The sequence below is a fragment of the Scatophagus argus genome, chromosome 1 (assembly GCF_020382885.2).
Source record: "Scatophagus argus isolate fScaArg1 chromosome 1, fScaArg1.pri, whole genome shotgun sequence".
Lineage (NCBI taxonomy): Eukaryota > Metazoa > Chordata > Actinopteri > Scatophagidae > Scatophagus > Scatophagus argus.
In genome coordinates this window covers 17,706,147-17,723,538 of record NC_058493.1, presented here as the reverse complement: position 1 = coordinate 17,723,538, position 17,392 = coordinate 17,706,147, and the positions used below count along the sequence as shown (strand labels likewise).

The 17,392-nt window shown below is 41.6% G+C and overlaps 2 protein-coding genes across 2 annotated transcripts in view; one reads left to right on the top strand and one right to left on the bottom strand.

The window, feature by feature from the left end:
- pde3b (phosphodiesterase 3B) overlaps positions 1-3,537 on the bottom strand; it is a 43,679-nt gene extending 40,142 nt beyond the window's left edge. The window contains exon 1 of the mRNA XM_046388317.1: positions 2,489-3,537. Coding sequence (XP_046244273.1) covers positions 2,489-3,376 — 888 coding nt within the window. The 5' untranslated portion in view covers positions 3,377-3,537. The remainder of the gene's footprint in view (positions 1-2,488) is intronic.
- Positions 3,538-6,188: 2,651 nt separating this feature from the next.
- Positions 6,189-15,115, top strand: copb1 (COPI coat complex subunit beta 1). Its single transcript, XM_046388306.1, has 22 exons — positions 6,189-6,342; positions 8,290-8,442; positions 8,660-8,889; positions 9,236-9,405; positions 9,495-9,609; positions 9,718-9,810; positions 9,920-10,057; positions 10,203-10,322; positions 10,413-10,520; positions 10,636-10,782; positions 10,936-11,081; positions 11,269-11,365; positions 11,475-11,635; positions 11,757-11,877; positions 11,984-12,211; positions 12,503-12,682; positions 13,188-13,332; positions 13,455-13,574; positions 13,676-13,821; positions 13,931-14,020; positions 14,265-14,420; positions 14,821-15,115. Exons 2-22 carry the CDS (start codon positions 8,352-8,354, stop codon positions 14,878-14,880), a joined length of 2,862 nt encoding a protein of 953 aa, XP_046244262.1. The 5' UTR covers positions 6,189-6,342; positions 8,290-8,351; the 3' UTR covers positions 14,881-15,115.
- Positions 15,116-17,392: the final 2,277 nt, after the last annotated feature.

Here is a 17,392-nt window from a genome sequence, read left to right as displayed (position 1 = left end):
CTATCCCAGTATGTAAGATCCAGCCCAGCACGCTGTGGGCACAGCACCGCAGACAGGTTGGCAGTAAGTTGCCTCATAGGGTTAACACCTACAGACAGACACACTCATCCCTACATTCACAACTAACAGGCAATTCAGACTTTAATTCACCTGACTGGCATTTCCCTGGCATTTGTTTCTCATCCTCTTTAGTCACAAAGAAAAACTTGATTTTGACATGAATGTTTCCTGGCAAAGAGGCTTGCCAAATATGTTTTTAAGGACAATGCGATGATGATGATGTAGGCCGTACCCCTGCAATTTTTTGTTATCGTTTGACTCAATATAGATTACGATGTCAGATGTTCAGCTGATAAGATGGCAGGACTGTACACAAGCATTAACATCTTATCCACCACTTTTGCATCTTTTTTTTTTTTTTTTGCAATTTTTTCACACATTTTCCTAATTGCTGTCTGCATTTTCCTGTCATGCAACTGCCCTCAGCACAAAAGAGGCTCAACAAAATCTGTTTGGAGACGTGGGGCAGGCAAATAACAAGGTCGCTGAGCCAGACAATGAATGTAGTAATTAAAGAAATGATTACAAATTAAAATATACACGGTTGTTTAATCAAGAACAATGTCCTGTTTCAACTTTCCAATCCAAAATGATGAGGTGCAGTGTTTTCAGTGTACCACATGCCGTGTATACCTGCTGGTAAGACACTGGAAAACTCATGTATTTACGCCCTCTTTATGTGCTACATAAAAATGGTGTAATTTAGTTTTACTTGAGATTTTAGTCAGTTCCAGGTCTAAAGTCTCTGATTATGTTAACACTGACAAATATTTTAGGTTGTGAGTTCAGTAACTAACTACAACGGCTGACAGTCAATATGTAAATGTGGAACAGTATGTAAATGTATTAACATCAAATTTTTCTTAAATAAATCATTTTTTCCAAGTAAAGTTGGAACATCATAGTTCAGGTAAAAGTCAAGTCTGTGGCTTCAAAAACACCTCATCTTAGTTTCAAGTCAATATCTTTCTCTTCCAAATGCAAAGGTTGGCCTCCTTAAAAATTTACTTTGAAAAAAGATTTGGACGGCTTCCATGTTTAACTGTTTACATCTTGATAATTTTCACTAAAGCATAAAGTGCATTCTGCATTCACATGTTTCTGTATCTCACAGGATAAAGTAAAAGGTCACATAGTGTTGCAGTCAAATAAAGGTCTGAAAGTCCCTGCTCCTGTGCTCATATTCATATATGGTCTTGAATGATCCAACCTGTTTTTCTATTTTAGTGTTCATACACAGCTTAAGGCCTAACTCAGTGTGACTAGTAAGCTGCTAATAGCCTAAAAACACAATGAAGTCGAAAACAACTGCTGGAAATTGCACAAGTGAGACAAAATGGACACACATTTTTAGTTCCCTTATAATTTCTAACAAAGCTCAGAGGACATAAGGACAATGTGTGTGAGCTGATGGCTTTGGCACCCCCCAAAGAATTGCATCTTTTGTTTTTAAATGCACTGTTTAAAAATAATACTGACAATAATGTTCCATATCTATGTTTCTATGCCTCCACACAAATTAAGGGAACAGCCTGGTAGCTTATATCAGCTGTATGCAACATGATCGTCTTCATTTTGAAAGGACATCACTCGATACAGGTGTATTGGTTTACAAAACTAAAGCAAAGTAGAACGGAGCATCACTTTGCAGTGGACCTGTTGGCGACTGTACGCAAACAGACTTGTTTTATACAGACTGTTGAGGTTTGTGCATACAAGCAAACAAAAAGAACAAGAAGAACACACAGGCTGAATGTGGACACTGAATAATCCCTGACTGTCCTCACCATCATTTTGTCTTGTTGACTGCTACAGTCAGACGGGACCGTAGGCCACATCACTTGCTACACTGCTGGTTGTGTTGTTATTGTGGCGGCAGGATGGAGACTCACTCACATTTTATGTTCCCAGCATAATGTAGATAAACACCGATGTCTTGATTGCAGGAAATGTTGCGGGCAAGTAGACTGCACATAATAGCCTCCTTGAATGTTGATATTTAATTCTAAGCCTTTATAGGCATTTATACTGATTGGCTGCAATGCTGTATTTTCAATTTTAAAGTAAATTTAAACAAAGTCCTCTCTTGATATTTAGAACAAATGTAGGACTTTTTAATAACATCGCAAAAAAAATTGTCAGACTGCCTTCTACCTGGATTCTTTCACAATAATAATTCTTTTAATACAAATGTTTTACTGACTGCATGCAATTTACTTATTGAAAATCTAATGTTAGGGATGATAAACTCATTTTGTTGTGTAAGGGAATGTTTGTTTGCTTCATTTGTTTTGTGTGGCCTTTTCCATAAGTGTTTTCGTCTTGCGATGCACATGTGCAGTCGGGGTAGCAGTGGATAATCAGCGGGCCTACTTTTGAACTACAACAACAGACGTGGTCCTGACGGGGGAGGAGGGGGGAGACCTACCTGCTCTCTGGATATACAGGGCAGCGAAGGTCTGCGAGGCATTTTACAACTGCCATAATAGCTGGTCGACGTTTCCCCCAGTGAAACACAACTGGACCTTCTTCTCGGTCTGATCACAGGGACCTTTTCCTCCGCGGTGGAAACCCCACTCGGCGCTTCCCTCGACGGGTAGTAACGGTCAAAACAAAGCCCCAACAGGGAGCCAGAAACCCCCGCAAAGCAGGCGAAGAGCGGTCTGAGCAGTGCAGGCAGACCGCTCAAACTTGTGAAAGAAACAAGCCACACAACGCTGGCAAAAACCAGTATGAGAACACTGTGTTTGAGTTTCAGAGTGGGGATCAGTGTGAGCAGACCCACACATCCCAACACGAATAACAACCTGCCCACCATTTGCATCTGGTGTTGGTCCTCTCCCCATTGCAAAAACCGCAAAACCAAAAAATCCCCGAGGTAACACGATGCTGGCAGTGACAAGAGCCAACATTTGCTGCTCTCCTTCTTTTTCCTCCTCAGGTAAAACGTTAGAAAGAAGAAAGCACATCCTATGCTGAATAAAGGACTGATGGACTGGGAGAAGCCCGACAAAAAAGTCCGCAAATCCCAAAGCGAGTCACTTTGCAAGCTCCTAGAAATGAGGAAAGAAACCGCCAAGATTACAAACGCGCCGACGTACAGGGCAGAGACCTTCAACAATTTTGAATTAAGAATGTCTTCGTTGCAAAACCTGCACACGTTAAACAAAAATCCCCTCTGACGGTCCTGTTTGAGAGGGGTGACGCAGCTCTTCACATAGCCGTTCCTGAAGCCCTCTGAGCTGTTTACACTTCCAGCTCCGTCGTGGTGCCTTATTTTACTGTGCAAAACCTCTCCTTCATCCCGTGCAGCCATGGCTCGACTGTGGCTCCTCGTATCCGCGCAAAAGCCCCCCTCTTCTAATATTCACGCTGTATTAACGCTGAACTACATGACAGCAAACGCACTCCATGGTCACCCAAACGTGCTCCAGCACTTGGACTAAAGAAAGAAGGTAAGATGTTGTTTTTACAGAAATGGGGCTCTCTGTCGCCGCCTAGAGGCCACAACTTAGACCTGGGGGCTTTGTAATGTAGAAACAATCCTGAGCTGCATTAGTAAAATGTAATCAATGTACTGTGAGGATGCAGTTAATGAAAACTTTGACAAAGCTCTAATTTGGTAAAGAAATTATAACAGCTTTACCACAAATCCTGTAAAATTAGGTCCACTTGTTTCATGTACATTCCTTATGTGTAAGGTGGCTTTTGTTGTTATTCATTTAAAATATTTTATCTCTTTAAGCTAGTTATCGTGACTCAGTTTCTCACCTACGCATATAGTTTAAATTAGCTCAGCCACAGTATAATTAACTGTATAATTTAAGCACTTTGTTATCATCGTGAACATTTTTTTTTTTCATATCTTTGTCACAGTGTTGCCACTGCGTGTCGCTGCATCCTGTTGCTCTGGGATCGATTGGTTCTCCTGCCATGGGTTTGCAAAAGTAGTCGATTGTCGATTAAACTGATCAGAATAACATTGCAATTGCCGAGTTGTTTTTTGAACAAGAGATTTGAACAATACCGTTTTAACATCTTTGGTCAGATAAACGCAGTTCAAAGCTAATGTTTATGATTGGATAAAATAAAGCTCCACTGGATGCTCTAGATATTTAAATGCATAGAGGATTTCCACTAACGTAGGTTTGTTGACATCCTAAAGTTAGGACAGCATTGTGTTTGCATGATACAACAACAGGACTTTAAACTCTTTGAATTTAAGAAAAGCAGATAGCCGTTCCATGTGAGCTACCAGCAAACAAATTCATACCCTAAAACGAAAACTTTTTTTTTAATAATTCACACAACGTCACTCTTGTTATTTTTATATTGACCACTCATACCAATTGAAACAAGTTATCACAGCAGACAAAGACAGTTTGCGTGGTGATGCGATTGCAGACTAACATTGGTGCTTCTGCAGAAAGCTAATAGACCTTTTTCACAGCGGAAACTTATGTTCATACTGAACGCAAAAGTGAGCCGAATCCGAATCTGGATCATGGTACAGATCTGTTCACACTGATGGAAAACATCCTGTGTGGTACCGGTAGCAAAGACCTTAACAGCTACAGGCCGGTGATACTGACATCCCATCTCATGAAGAATCTGAACAGGCTGATCCTCGTACACCTTTGCCATTTGGTGAGCCCATAAATGGACCCACTCCAGTTCGCTTACCATCCTGGCATTGGGGTGTTGCTGAGGGACAAGCTAGAGTACTATGGAGCACCTTACAATGTGGCTACTGGACTACCTCACCAACTGCCTACAGTATGTGGGGGCACAGAACTGTCTGTCTGACATGGTGGTCTGCAGCATGGGGGGCCCTACTGGGAACAGTCCTGGCTCTGTTCCTTTTCACCCACTACACTGCAGACTTCAGACACAGCTCAACCAATGGTCACCTGCAGAAGTTCTCTGATGACTCTGCAACTGTTGGCCTCATGAATGAGGAGAACGATGCAGAATACATGGAACTGATCCAGGACTTTGTGGACTGATGTCATCGGAAACACCTCCAGATCAACGCTGGGAAAACAAAGGAGCTGATGGTGGATTTCCATAGGCGTGGATACCCACCCTCAACGCTAGTGAACATCCAGGAAATGGACATTGAGATAATGGCCTATATAATGTATATATATAATTACATGGGTGTTCATCTCATCAGCATACTGGACTGGACAGAAAACTCCGCCGCACTGTACAGAAAGGGTCAGAACAGACTGTACCTGCTGAGGAGACTTCAGTCCTTTGGAGTGCAGGGGGCCCTCCTCAGGACCTTCCTCAACTCTGTGGTAGCACTGGCCCTATTCTATGGAGTGGTCTGCTGGAGCAACAACATCTCTAATGCAGCAAGAAAGAGAGTGGACACAATCATGAGGAAGGCCAGCTCCGTCCCAGTGCAGGTGTTTCTGATTCACCCCAAGTGCTGCTGTGAGACTATACAGCCAGCACTGCTCCTGGCAGACCCCAAACACTCCACAATGACTGAATTTCAGTTAAACATTGTGCTATAATCCCCCGTCTCCTAGTGCAATACAGTGACTTTTTACTGCTAATAATTAAAACATTGGGAAAAACCTTAAATATTGTGTGTGTTTTTGTATAGTTTCTTTGAAAAATGTGTAAAGTATAAAAGTAAGTTTGTTTTTTTTTTACTTTGTATATTATCAACCTATCTAAACCTTTATTTTGCTATCCTTGACGATGACATGAGACTAATAAGATTAGAGAAAATTTTGAACTGGGCCGCTTTCGACCGCAGTGCGAACGCAGATCTAGTTTTACCATTAGACTGGATGCACAGCAGACACTTTAACCCGTCATAACAGGAAACTTATAGTTGTATTAACTATATTTCTGCAGACTACAAAGTCGTAAAAAACCTTCACTGTCCGGCCGTTTATCAGGGCGTCGCATTGGCAACAGGAAAATTACTTAAATTCTCACGCATATTTTTGTATTGCAAATTCAACAAATTTTAAGTGTCAGATATAACAATAACACGTTTCCTTGTGTCTATTGTTTGCATCGAGAGTGATACTCGGGATCATCATGGGATTTTTGTGTTTGGGGGTTATTGCTTTTGCGTTTGAACCTTCCCGCACACCGTAGAAGTGATGTGGCTCAGAAAGTGATCTTCCACGTCACTAGGAAGTAGTGGAGAGCCGAGGAGAAAGCTCGCTAAAGGGAGCCTCCAAGACTTTTTGCAGATGTAAATATCCTAAGCTCGATATCGAAGGTCACTTGGGAGGGTAATAGTCGTACATTCAGGTAAGTTTTGTAACGTACTTTTAACCAGCACGGGTGATCTTTTTTCCCTGACCCGTGTTAACTGTTAAGACAGCTAGCTATCGTTACTGTCCTCCATTTCAGTGCTAGCCTAGGCAGAAGCTAAGCTGGCGTAGTTAGCAATCGAGTCATTCATTTTACCTTAATCTAGCCATCTGCATACTCGACTAACTAACTGATGTTTGCGTTTTATTTTGGTTTGGGTGCAAATTTGATGGCGCTAACCAGGATAATCCCATGAATTCTTGGTAGCAGTGTTAACGCTATATGTTACCCTTCCTTCACTTGCTTCGTTAGCCTAACGTAACTTTGTAACTTCAGCTCCTTTGGCTGTCAGCTCCTGTCTGCCTTATTGTGATGACAGCAGTAAAGCTTTTACAGTCAAAAGCATCAGACAGTGACCGGAAGTTAACCGATCAGTGTCAAACGTCCACTCTTGTCTGGATGTTTAGTTTGTAGTCCATTCAAAGACAGTTCAGCAGTAGTAAAAACTCCTCCTTTTGTTATCACTGGAGTCGTGACACACACGGTTTTTATTTTGTATTTTTTCCCAGTCAAATAAAAGCTGATTACCAAGTGGTTTTGAAAAAATTGTATATCAACAAAAGCAGACTTGTCTGTATTGTTTTGGCTTCACGAGTACTCGTACCATACAGGTTATGTATTATAATAAACCGCGTGTGTTTTCACTTATTAATTGCAGTTGTTGTGATCACTGCTGCCAGAATAATGTTGATAGATGCTCATTTGCTTGGAGAAGTTGCTCATATTAACATCTTTAATGAAGAGAGACAGTTTGGTTTGAAGTTTGGATTGAAACGTGCTTGATGTAATCAGACCTCCTGTTCATTCTGGCCAGTAGAGATCCCTTCCTAATGCGTTTACGATAAAAATAATTTTCAGAAAGTCTTGAGTTGGACAAATCAAGTGATTATCCTTCATAGTTACAGACTTTTTATTTTAGTATTCCTCCTCCATGTACAGAACTGTGTATTTTGTCCCTTATCACTTCCACTGGAGTGGAGGCATATTAAGAATCAATCTTTAAACGACTAGTACAAGCAAGAGGAATGAGTACACCAAACAAAGCCCCTTTCAGTTTAAATATGACAACCTGAACATTGTTTTGCAGGCTTGAAAACTTGTGAATGTGTCCTATGAGAACATCAATTTTAAACTAGTCTCTGCTTTCGTGTTTAAAGGCTGCTGTTTAATGCCAAAAAATTTACCTGATAAAACACAAATGACACATGCAGCTGTGTTGCAGTCATGAAAATGTTTATCAGGTGTTAACTTTTACACTTTAATTCAAAGAATGAGCTACTCTTATGTTACACAAACCAGCATATAATGGCTCACAACATTTTGTAGTTCCCCGTTATCTGTTTTCTACTACTTTTTCTGAGCGAATCACCCAGGACAGGTAACAAGTCTGTAACAGGGCAAACACCATCAGAACAGAATACATCCTACAACTACGTAGAGGTTCCACTTTGTGTTATGCATCTGTTTGAATAGCCTCAAGAAGGTGTGGCATGACAATAAGCCAAACACTTTAATTCCAGTAAATTTGAATTGGTTATTTTTGTTAATTCAACCTTTGTAGACCCAGTTAGCTTAATTCTTGACCTTCATCTTTATTCCAGTCCTGCGATTGATTCAGTTTTATAAGGCTCATAAGGAAAGTTTTTCGGTCCCATTTTCAGCACTTTGCCATCCCTTCTCCCGTTGCTGCAAAAGAAGGGAAATATGACCTTGCAATGTTGTGTTCTGTTGTGTGCACATGATGCGGCGCAGTAGATTTATTTTGTTCATTTCTGCGTTTCAGCATGCGTTAATGAAAAATTTGTTAAGACTTATTCTGACATCTTATAACCCACATCTTCTTCACTGTAAACGTTTTCTCCACTATTTCTCTGTTTCTCACAGGTATTATTCAGTGAGCAACATTCATTGGGATTCTCCTCAACAGATACAAGCCCAGCAGCAAGATGACAGCTGCAGAGAACGTTTGTTACACTCTGATCAATGTTACATCTGACTCAGAGCCCCCTTCTGAAATCAGCCTAAAAGCTGATCTAGGTAACTGTTCTTAATGTTAACCTGCAGAGCTTACGTTAATAAACTATGAGAGCAAATGTTCATTCCTTCCTCCTCACTACAGTGGAGGTAATTGGAATTCAATTTATGACTCTCGGATCAATGAAAAAGTACAAAACAGCAAATTTCTGACAACATCATGATATATGAGTCACTTGAAGAAATGCGGTAATGATGATAACAGTCATTTTTTCTACAGAAAAGGGGGAGATCAAGGCAAAAACTGAAGCCCTGAAGAAGGTCATCATCATGATCCTGAATGGTGAGAAGCTGCCAGGACTGCTGATGACCATAATCCGCTTCGTGCTGCCTCTTCAAGACCACACCATCAAAAAGCTGCTGCTGGTTTTCTGGGAGATCGTTCCCAAAACAACCCCAGACGGCAAGCTGCTTCAGGAGATGATCCTGGTCTGCGATGCCTACAGAAAGGTAACCGACACCCTATTGGTTGTAAGATTTATGGATTCAGTCTGTATACCTTTAAGTAAGGAGTTCTCTTCTTGGAAATACACCAAGCAGAGAAGATAATGCTTATGAGGGTGACAGTGTGTAACAAAATGAGAGGATAGTATGCACAGAATTGGTCATATGAGATGCACGCATGCTGAATTCACATCATTTCCAGTAAGCCTTCGCTGAATTTTGTGCTCGCTGTATCTATAATGTGATAATAATTTAACTGCTTGGCTAGAATATATTGGTTTGCTTTCATTTTTAATATATTTTCTTAAGATCTTTCATCGGTCCTCATGTGAAATCTTTCTTTCAATTTCAGGACCTGCAGCATCCCAATGAGTTCATCCGTGGCTCCACCCTGCGCTTCCTGTGCAAACTGAAGGAGTCTGAGTTGCTTGAGCCTCTCATGCCGGCGATCAGGGCCTGCCTGGAGCACCGTCACAGTTATGTGCGCCGCAATGCTGTCCTGGCCATTTACACCATCTACAGGTACAAACTGTTAATATCTTAAGTTTTACGCAGTTTGTGCTCAGTTAATTTGTGAGTAAGGAGAATCTGACGATATTTGTTTGTTTTAGGAACTTTGAACATCTCATCCCTGATGCTCCAGAGTTAATTCACGATTTTCTTGTGAACGAGAAAGATGCCAGCTGTAAGAGAAATGCGTTCATGATGCTGATTCATGCTGATCAGGTCTGTAGCACATTGTCCATTTTTTACTGTTTTGACTGATGTGTGCCACTAGGCTTTACCTCAGAGGTCTTACTTGCGTCATGTTTTTCACATATTCACATCCTACAGGAACGAGCTCTGGATTACCTCAGCACTTGTATTGACCAGGTTCACACTTTTGGTGACATTCTCCAGCTGGTTATTGTGGAGCTGATTTACAAAGTGAGTCGAGAAGTTTATTTGGCTGATTTCAGCTTTGTGGCACAGCAGCCTGCTACCGGAAGAGCTGCTGTAATGTCTGACCTTGTGCTGTTTTTGTTCTGTCTGACAGGTTTGCCATGCTAACCCTTCTGAGCGCGCCCGGTTTATCCGCTGCATCTACAACCTGCTGCAGTCCTCCAGTCCGGCTGTCAAGTATGAAGCTGCTGGCACTCTCGTAACCCTGTCCAGTGCTCCCACAGCCATTAAGGTACATCACCAAGGTTTTATCAGCGACATTGTGTATATCATGTCCTTTTTGCATTACTCACATTGTACTACACTTATCCCAACAACAGTGAAGTTTTTTGGTCTAGTACAGTCTCTTATGCATTGTGTGCCTTGTCGAACTCCAGGCCGCCGCCCAGTGCTACATTGATTTGATTATCAAGGAGAGCGACAACAATGTGAAGCTGATTGTTCTTGATCGTCTGATTGAATTGAAGGAGCATCCCACACATGAGCGTGTGCTCCAGGTACATTTAATTGTGGCTCTGGTCAGTTTATGTTGTAGTTAAATTTTGCAGTTTGCTGCATCTGCAGTTGAACTCTTGTTTCTTATCCAGGACCTTGTGATGGACATCCTGCGTGTTCTCAGCACTCCTGACCTGGAAGTCAGAAAAAAGACCTTGCAGCTGGCACTGGACCTTGTTTCATCTCGCAACGTAGAGGAGGTCAGCGACATGCTCAGAATATCCGTGTTTTCGTGGTTATTTTCGTGCCCGTGTCAGGGCACAGATGAAAGAGGGGAATATACTGCAAATACAGTGACAACGTTTTGTTTTCCAGTTGGTGATTGTTTTGAAGAAGGAAGTGATCAAGACAAACAACGTGACTGAGCATGAAGACACCGATAAGTACAGGCAGCTGTTGGTGCGCACTCTCCACTCTTGCAGCGTGCGCTTCCCTGACATGGCGGCCAATGTCATACCTGTAGTGAGTTTCCTATCATTATCATTACTATTATTAAGGAACATCAAAAAGAAGATGCTCTTAACAGTTATTATATTTCAGAAGAGTCCCAGATGATGGTTTCCATATATGTAGTAAGAATGTATTCAAATTTTTCTGTCTTGATATGATTTCCAGCTGATGGAGTTCCTAAGTGACACTAATGAAGCAGCTGCTGCCGATGTGCTTGAGTTTGTGCGGGAGGCTATTCAGAGATTTGACAACTTGAGACCCCTCGTCATTGAGAAGATGCTGGAAGTCTTTCACGCCATCAAAACCGTCAAGTAAGGCTTTATAAGCACACGGAGGAAAAATGACACAGTGTGTTGGTATTTGTCTCTCGCTTAATGGCTATCAAAGCAGGTCAAGTTTGAGTTGGCTTCTTTGATTCAGAGAAATATGGGTAATATATAGGTGCAGGATGCAGCGCTGTGAGTGCTCATGATTTTTGTCACCGTTGCAATATTTCAGGATCTACAGGGGAGCGTTGTGGATCCTTGGAGAATACTGCAGCACCAAGGAAGACATCCAGAGCGTGATGACAGAAGTACGCAGGTCCTTGGGAGAGGTATGTTTGCCTGTCATTGTCAAAATTTAAGGTAACACAAACTCACCTGACAGTCCCAACTTATTTGAAATTTTCACAAGTGTCTAACATTTGTCTCTTGCTTGGACAGATCCCGATTGTAGAAAATGAGATAAAGAAAGAGACGGGAGAGGTAAAACCAGAGGATGAAGTGAGCGCAGCTCCAGCCCAGAAGCTGGTGACAGAAATGGGCACCTATGTGACACAGAGTGCCCTCAGCTCCTCCAGGCCTTCCAAGAAAGAAGAGGACAGGTAAAAAAAATAAAAAAAAGAAAGAAAGAAAATTTCTTATCATTACTTGTCTGTAATATTCCATTGATTTTATGATGTTTTTAATCTCACCGGTCATTAAACACGGGTACTGTTGTTCTAGACCTCCACTCAGAGGCTTCCTGATGGATGGAGACTTTTATGTGGCAGCTTCCCTGGCCACCACACTGACCAAAGTGGCCTTGCGCTATGTTGCTATTGTTCAAGACAAAAAGAAACAAAATGTAAGTTGTCCTCTCTTCACTTCACTTGACAGGCGACTCCTTTGTATAAAATCACTAGACAAACATCCTGTGCATCTAATCCCTGGTGTCCCCCTCTCCCTCTCAGTCCTTTGTTGCAGAGGCCATGCTGATCATGGTCACTGTGCTGCACCTGGGCAAGTCCTCTCTGCCCAAGAAACCCATCACAGATGATGACGTGGACCGCATCTCGCTGTGCCTCAAGGTCCTGTCAGAGTGCTCGCCACTTATGAATGACATATTCAACAAGGAATGCCGCAAATCCCTGTCACATATGCTGACCGTCAGGCTGGAGGAAGAGAAGCTGTCGCAGAAGGTAATGACCGTCCACTCGGAAGAACGAACTTAGTACTTAACCTCCTGACGACTGGGCACAGCTGAAGCATCGTCACGAGTAGAGGAAGTCAACACGTTTGGTGTTAATTTTTTGCATCCAACCCTCATTTATAAATATTGCAAACGCAGATTTATATTAATGACCTCATGCCGCAATAAAATATGAGGGTCCTGGTTTCTCCATTGTAGGTACCTTTGGTGTGTTGATTCTGTTGTCAGGCCAGGTTATCACCCCAAAAGTAATCATGTATGTTTCTTATTCTGACCACAGAAAGAGTCTGAGAAACGTAACGTAACGGTGCAGGCAGACGACCCAATCTCCTTCATGCAGCTGACAGCCAAAAATGAAATGACTTCTAAGGAAGACCAGTTCCAGCTCAGTCTGCTGGCTGCTATGGGCAACACTCAGAGGAAGGAGGCTGCAGATCCTCTGGCTTCAAAACTCAACAAGGTAAATCATGAGTCCAGCAGAAATTGTACCACACAACTGGAAATTACGTTGAGAATTAGACTAATTTTTGGGCAGTAAATACTCTCTCTACTTTGAGATTAAATTACTGTTTTTCTTTAGAAAAACTGGCCATTGTAATGCATGAATATTTTAAGATGTACCGTTTGCTTCAAAGATGCTGTTTTTGACTGCACTAAGGGAAAGATGTTCCTGTTTTTATGTGTTGTACAAGTTTTACAAATAATCTACTATGTAGTTGTGGAATCTAATCCATTTATTGTAGGTCCCTGTTTTACTTGGCTGTAGGTGTAAATATTTTTCATACAAGCACACACAGCTAAGAGTCCTTTATTTTCTTCTGTTCTCATCTTGTTGCGCTGCTGCTGAAGTCCTCGTTGTTCCACATGCACTGCTGTACAAACACCTTTAATTCACTTACTGTGAAATACTAAACACTTGTATGTAGAATTGATAATGTAATGGAATACATTTTTGTCCGATCTAGGTGACCCAGCTGACCGGCTTCTCAGATCCAGTGTATGCTGAAGCCTACGTTCACGTCAACCAGTATGACATTGTCTTGGACGTGCTGGTGGTCAACCAAACCAGCGATACTCTCCAGAATTGCACCCTTGAGCTGGCGACTTTAGGTTAGTTTATTTTCCAGCTTTTTGGACAAAATGTGCACAGGTGCTTTTTTTTCCCCAGCAGTGCTGAGTGGCGCACACGTTGCTCTGTGTGCACGTTTTCAATAAATATATCTGTTCTGCAGGTGATCTCAAGTTGGTTGAGAAGCCGTCGCCTTTAACTCTGGCTCCTCATGATTTTGCTAACATCAAGGCCAACGTCAAGGTGGCTTCTACTGAGAATGGCATTATATTCGGCAACATTGGTAAGAGAATAACTTTGGTTCACCTTCTGTTGTTCGCTTTGCTGTCTGTAACCAGAGCGTCTTCTGTTATTTATGGTGACGTTTGATTCTCTCTTCTCCAGTCTACGATGTGTCAGGAGCTGCAAGCGACAGAAACTGCGTTGTCCTCAGCGACATTCACATCGACATCATGGACTACATCCAGCCAGCCTCCTGCACCGATGCAGAATTCAGACAGATGTGGGCAGAGTTTGAGTGGGAAAACAAGGTAAGCTTTGCATTTCTACTTTGTGGCCAGATCCCCAAAACTGTGTAGCTCTTCATTTTTAAGGGAACCTTTACGCCCAGTATTGAAGATGGTTCTTTCTTTGTTGCAGGTGACGGTGAACACCAACATCACTGATCTGAACGAATACCTCCAGCATATCCTCAAGTCCACCAACATGAAGTGTCTGACTCCCGAGAAGGTTTGTGTGAGGGGTTTCAAACCTCAGAGCAAAGAACCTAAAAGACGTTTTAAAGCTCAAAGACGAGTGAAATAGGCAGTTAAAGTAGTGCTTCCTTTACAGCTGTAATATTGTCCTGTGATGACTGTATCTATCTAGCTAGCTGTTACCAAGCCAGTCATATTCGGTGAGTTGTGTCAGTGCTGGTATTGTTGTTGCTGTTGTGAAATATTCTCCACTCTTTTCTTTTTGTCTTGCAAACCAGGCTCTGTCTGGCTTTTGTGGCTTCATGGCTGCCAACCTTTATGCTCGTTCTATCTTTGGAGAAGACGCCCTGGCTAATGTCAGCATCGAGAAGCCCATCCACCTGGGGCCTGAGGCACCTGTCAACGGACACATACGCATTAGAGCCAAAAGTCAGGTGGGTCACAGCTGCTGCAGCACAAACCCTTATGCACATGAGAAGCAAAGGCTTGGTTTGCAATGAATTAAACTTTTGGAGGACTAACGTGTGTTCAAATGGACTGGACTGTGAATGGAGAAGGAAATTTAAAGTTGTTTCTCTCACACGCTCACTCTTCTCTCATTTATGTTAATTTACTTATTGATTTTTTTTATTTTAAATCTAATGCTCTTTTGTTAAGCACATTCAGCCGCGTCTTTGCATGAACAGTCCTGTACAAATCGTTGTAACTGTTATTAATATGTGAAACGAACCGCAACTTGATGTGTCTCTAAAGGCTTGTGCTCCTGCCGGCGTGTATCTTGTCTGCTAATATATGGAGTCTGTTACAATAAATCCTCCCTCCTTCATTTCACAGGGGATGGCCTTGAGCCTCGGTGACAAGATCAACCTCTCCCAAAAAAAGACAAACGTCTGAGACGACTCTGATCCAGCTGATCCCTCTGACTTTGGAAAAGTCACCCGCTGTTCTCTTGCATCGCCCATCATCTCACAGCCTTTTCATCACAGCAAATTAAGAACTCTATATGGTCAGTTGCTTCTGTGCTTTCTTTTTTATCACCTCCATTTGAAAACTACATCTCGGTAATGTTCTTTCCTTGTCCTGTTTAATTTTCAATAAACATATGTATTAAAAGAATGAGAGACCCTTGCGCTCTGTTGTATTCACTGAGTCCTGTCCTTTTAATTTAAACACCAAAGACATTAATGTAGACTGTTGTCATTTTGTCATCTTCACTGATTTTTTTTTTCCATCGTCCCAACTATATTGTGAAGTTTAAATAAGAATCTACAGTAGCCTTGAACAAGGGCTTGTTAATATTTGTTAGTAATTTCTAGTCCTCTGGATCCCATTTCCTTTTATAAATGTTTTAATGGATCCATGTGTTGTGTGGCATGAAATTCTGATGAAATACCTTCAATTACTTCTGTCAATAGACATTATGAGACCTCTAAAAAAAAATTGACACTTTTAATAAGGAAGATGGAGATTAAGTAAATGAGAGAGATGTAGAAATATCACCAAGCAAAATATTACATCCATCACTCATCATTAAATAACTGAAGGGTGAAGTTTGGATGAATACTCTGACATGGAAAGGTGTACGAGAGACGTGACAGTACATGGTTTTAAAGAGTACTGTTACTCTAACACAAAGGTGATTGTGTCCCAAAGTGGAAAAGCTCCCGTCTTGAGCTCCTGTTGTGTCCAGCTTCATAACTCCAGACTCTAAATTAGAATTCCTCAGATGCCTCGTGTGATGTCTTGCCCAGTGTGAAAATGATTGCATTTTGTTCTGTCAGTACCCACACAATTGACAACGACATCAAGAAGACTCTTAAATACATACATATCCCAGGCACGGGCATGATTTATTTTTTAACCTCAGATGATATATGGTTGTGATTTCTAAAGTACTCTCAAAGTCATCTGCAAGTTTTTACTGTCACTGTGATAATGAGATGGAGATAGATTAGTGTTGGCAAGGACCTACTTATTCCACTTGCCCCCCCTCTGTTTATAATGTATGACTGAAGGGAGATTTCTGGGAATGTGCCAGATTAAAGGGTCACAGCTCTCAGTCATACATTTACAATATCTGTGAAATCTGTCTCTCCAGGGAGTTAGATAAAGGCTGAAAGGTGACTTCGAGGTCAGAGTTTCAGCTGTGAAAATAAGCAGTTGGCTGTCTGTCTGGCAGCAGTGTCACAGCCGAGCTACTGTGTGCAGCGTATGCTCTCCTCGGATTTGGGGCAGATACAACCCCTAATTGTTACAATCACAGCTAAACTCCATAACGTAAGATCTGAACTTTTGCACCGCATGTTTTTGTAATGCGTTTCTCTTTTGGCAGCGAGTGCTACCCTCAACAAGGGACCACATCCTTAAATTCCTCACATTTTTACAGGGATTCGTGCTGTGTCTGTGGATCAGTGGTTTTATGGTTTATGGTGGTTTTATTTATTATATTTTGCGACAAAGCCAGTGCCAAAGTGACTTCTGCTTTTCATCCTCTAAGGTATCTGTGATATTATATATTTTTTGGACACTGATGCTTTTATAGACCAATGTCCTGCAATTTATTATGAGAATTGCTGCAGCAATTACCTCTTATTGACTTCTGAGCTGCAAACGAGCAGTACTTTGAGCCCAGACAGGTGAGACTGAAGTTTTTACAACACTATCAGTAGATAAAGAGTCGACTAATAATGCAAATGTCTGGAACCACTGTTTCACAGAAAAGCTTTAAATCAAGAAGAAGACTCAGGTGTTTCAGGGTCAGCTTCTGTGTTCTGACACCAGGTGGCGCCACAGGTGACACAGCCGATGGTGTGGTGGGTATCCTGTGTGGTATAATCCTGTAGTGAGATTTGTCATAACATGGCATACAGCTGACATGTTGACATAATAATACCAGTCATGCTTGTACATGCTGAAGTAAATCATTTCAGATAAACTGTTTAATCTGCCGTTTTCATCCCCCCTTTTTATTTGCACCTCAGTGAAGGGTTATCACAGCAGCACTTCCTCAGTGTAACGACAATATCCCAATAAAGATGTGCCTATGAAGAGTGAGTTTAACATTTGTCTACACAGAATATTCTTTTAACTTATGATGTGCAGTGAGATTTTCATTAACCTTTTTACGAGCCTATTTGCCTATTCGTATAATCTATATTTATTGTTTAGTGATGTGTGTGTGTGAGAGAGAGAGAGAGATTCATCCATTTTGGTATTTACAGTAATTCATGGCTCTTTTTTCAAAATGTGCTTCATCAGTCTGCGCTCTTCCCATCGAGCAATCCAGACACATAGAAACAGTGTGGTATAATAAATCAGGACATCTAACACTGAAACGGTGAGTTTATGTGCATCCTCAAACATCTCACTCGCAGTAGGCCTGTAATGGGAAAGTTCTACGTGTGGG

What these genes read in the sequence shown, in the direction of transcription:
- copb1 (XM_046388306.1), top strand. Translation starts at nt 8,352, where the DNA reads ATGACAGCTGCAGAGAACGTTTGTTACACTCTGATCAATGTTACATCT. An exon ending in AAGAGAAGCTGTCGCAGAAG is followed by an intron (nt 12,212 to 12,502) that starts GTAATGACCGTC and finishes TTCTGACCACAG; the next exon opens with AAAGAGTCTGAGAAACGTAA. An exon ending in CCTTGAGCTGGCGACTTTAG is followed by an intron (nt 13,333 to 13,454) that starts GTTAGTTTATTT and finishes TCTGTTCTGCAG; the next exon opens with GTGATCTCAAGTTGGTTGAG.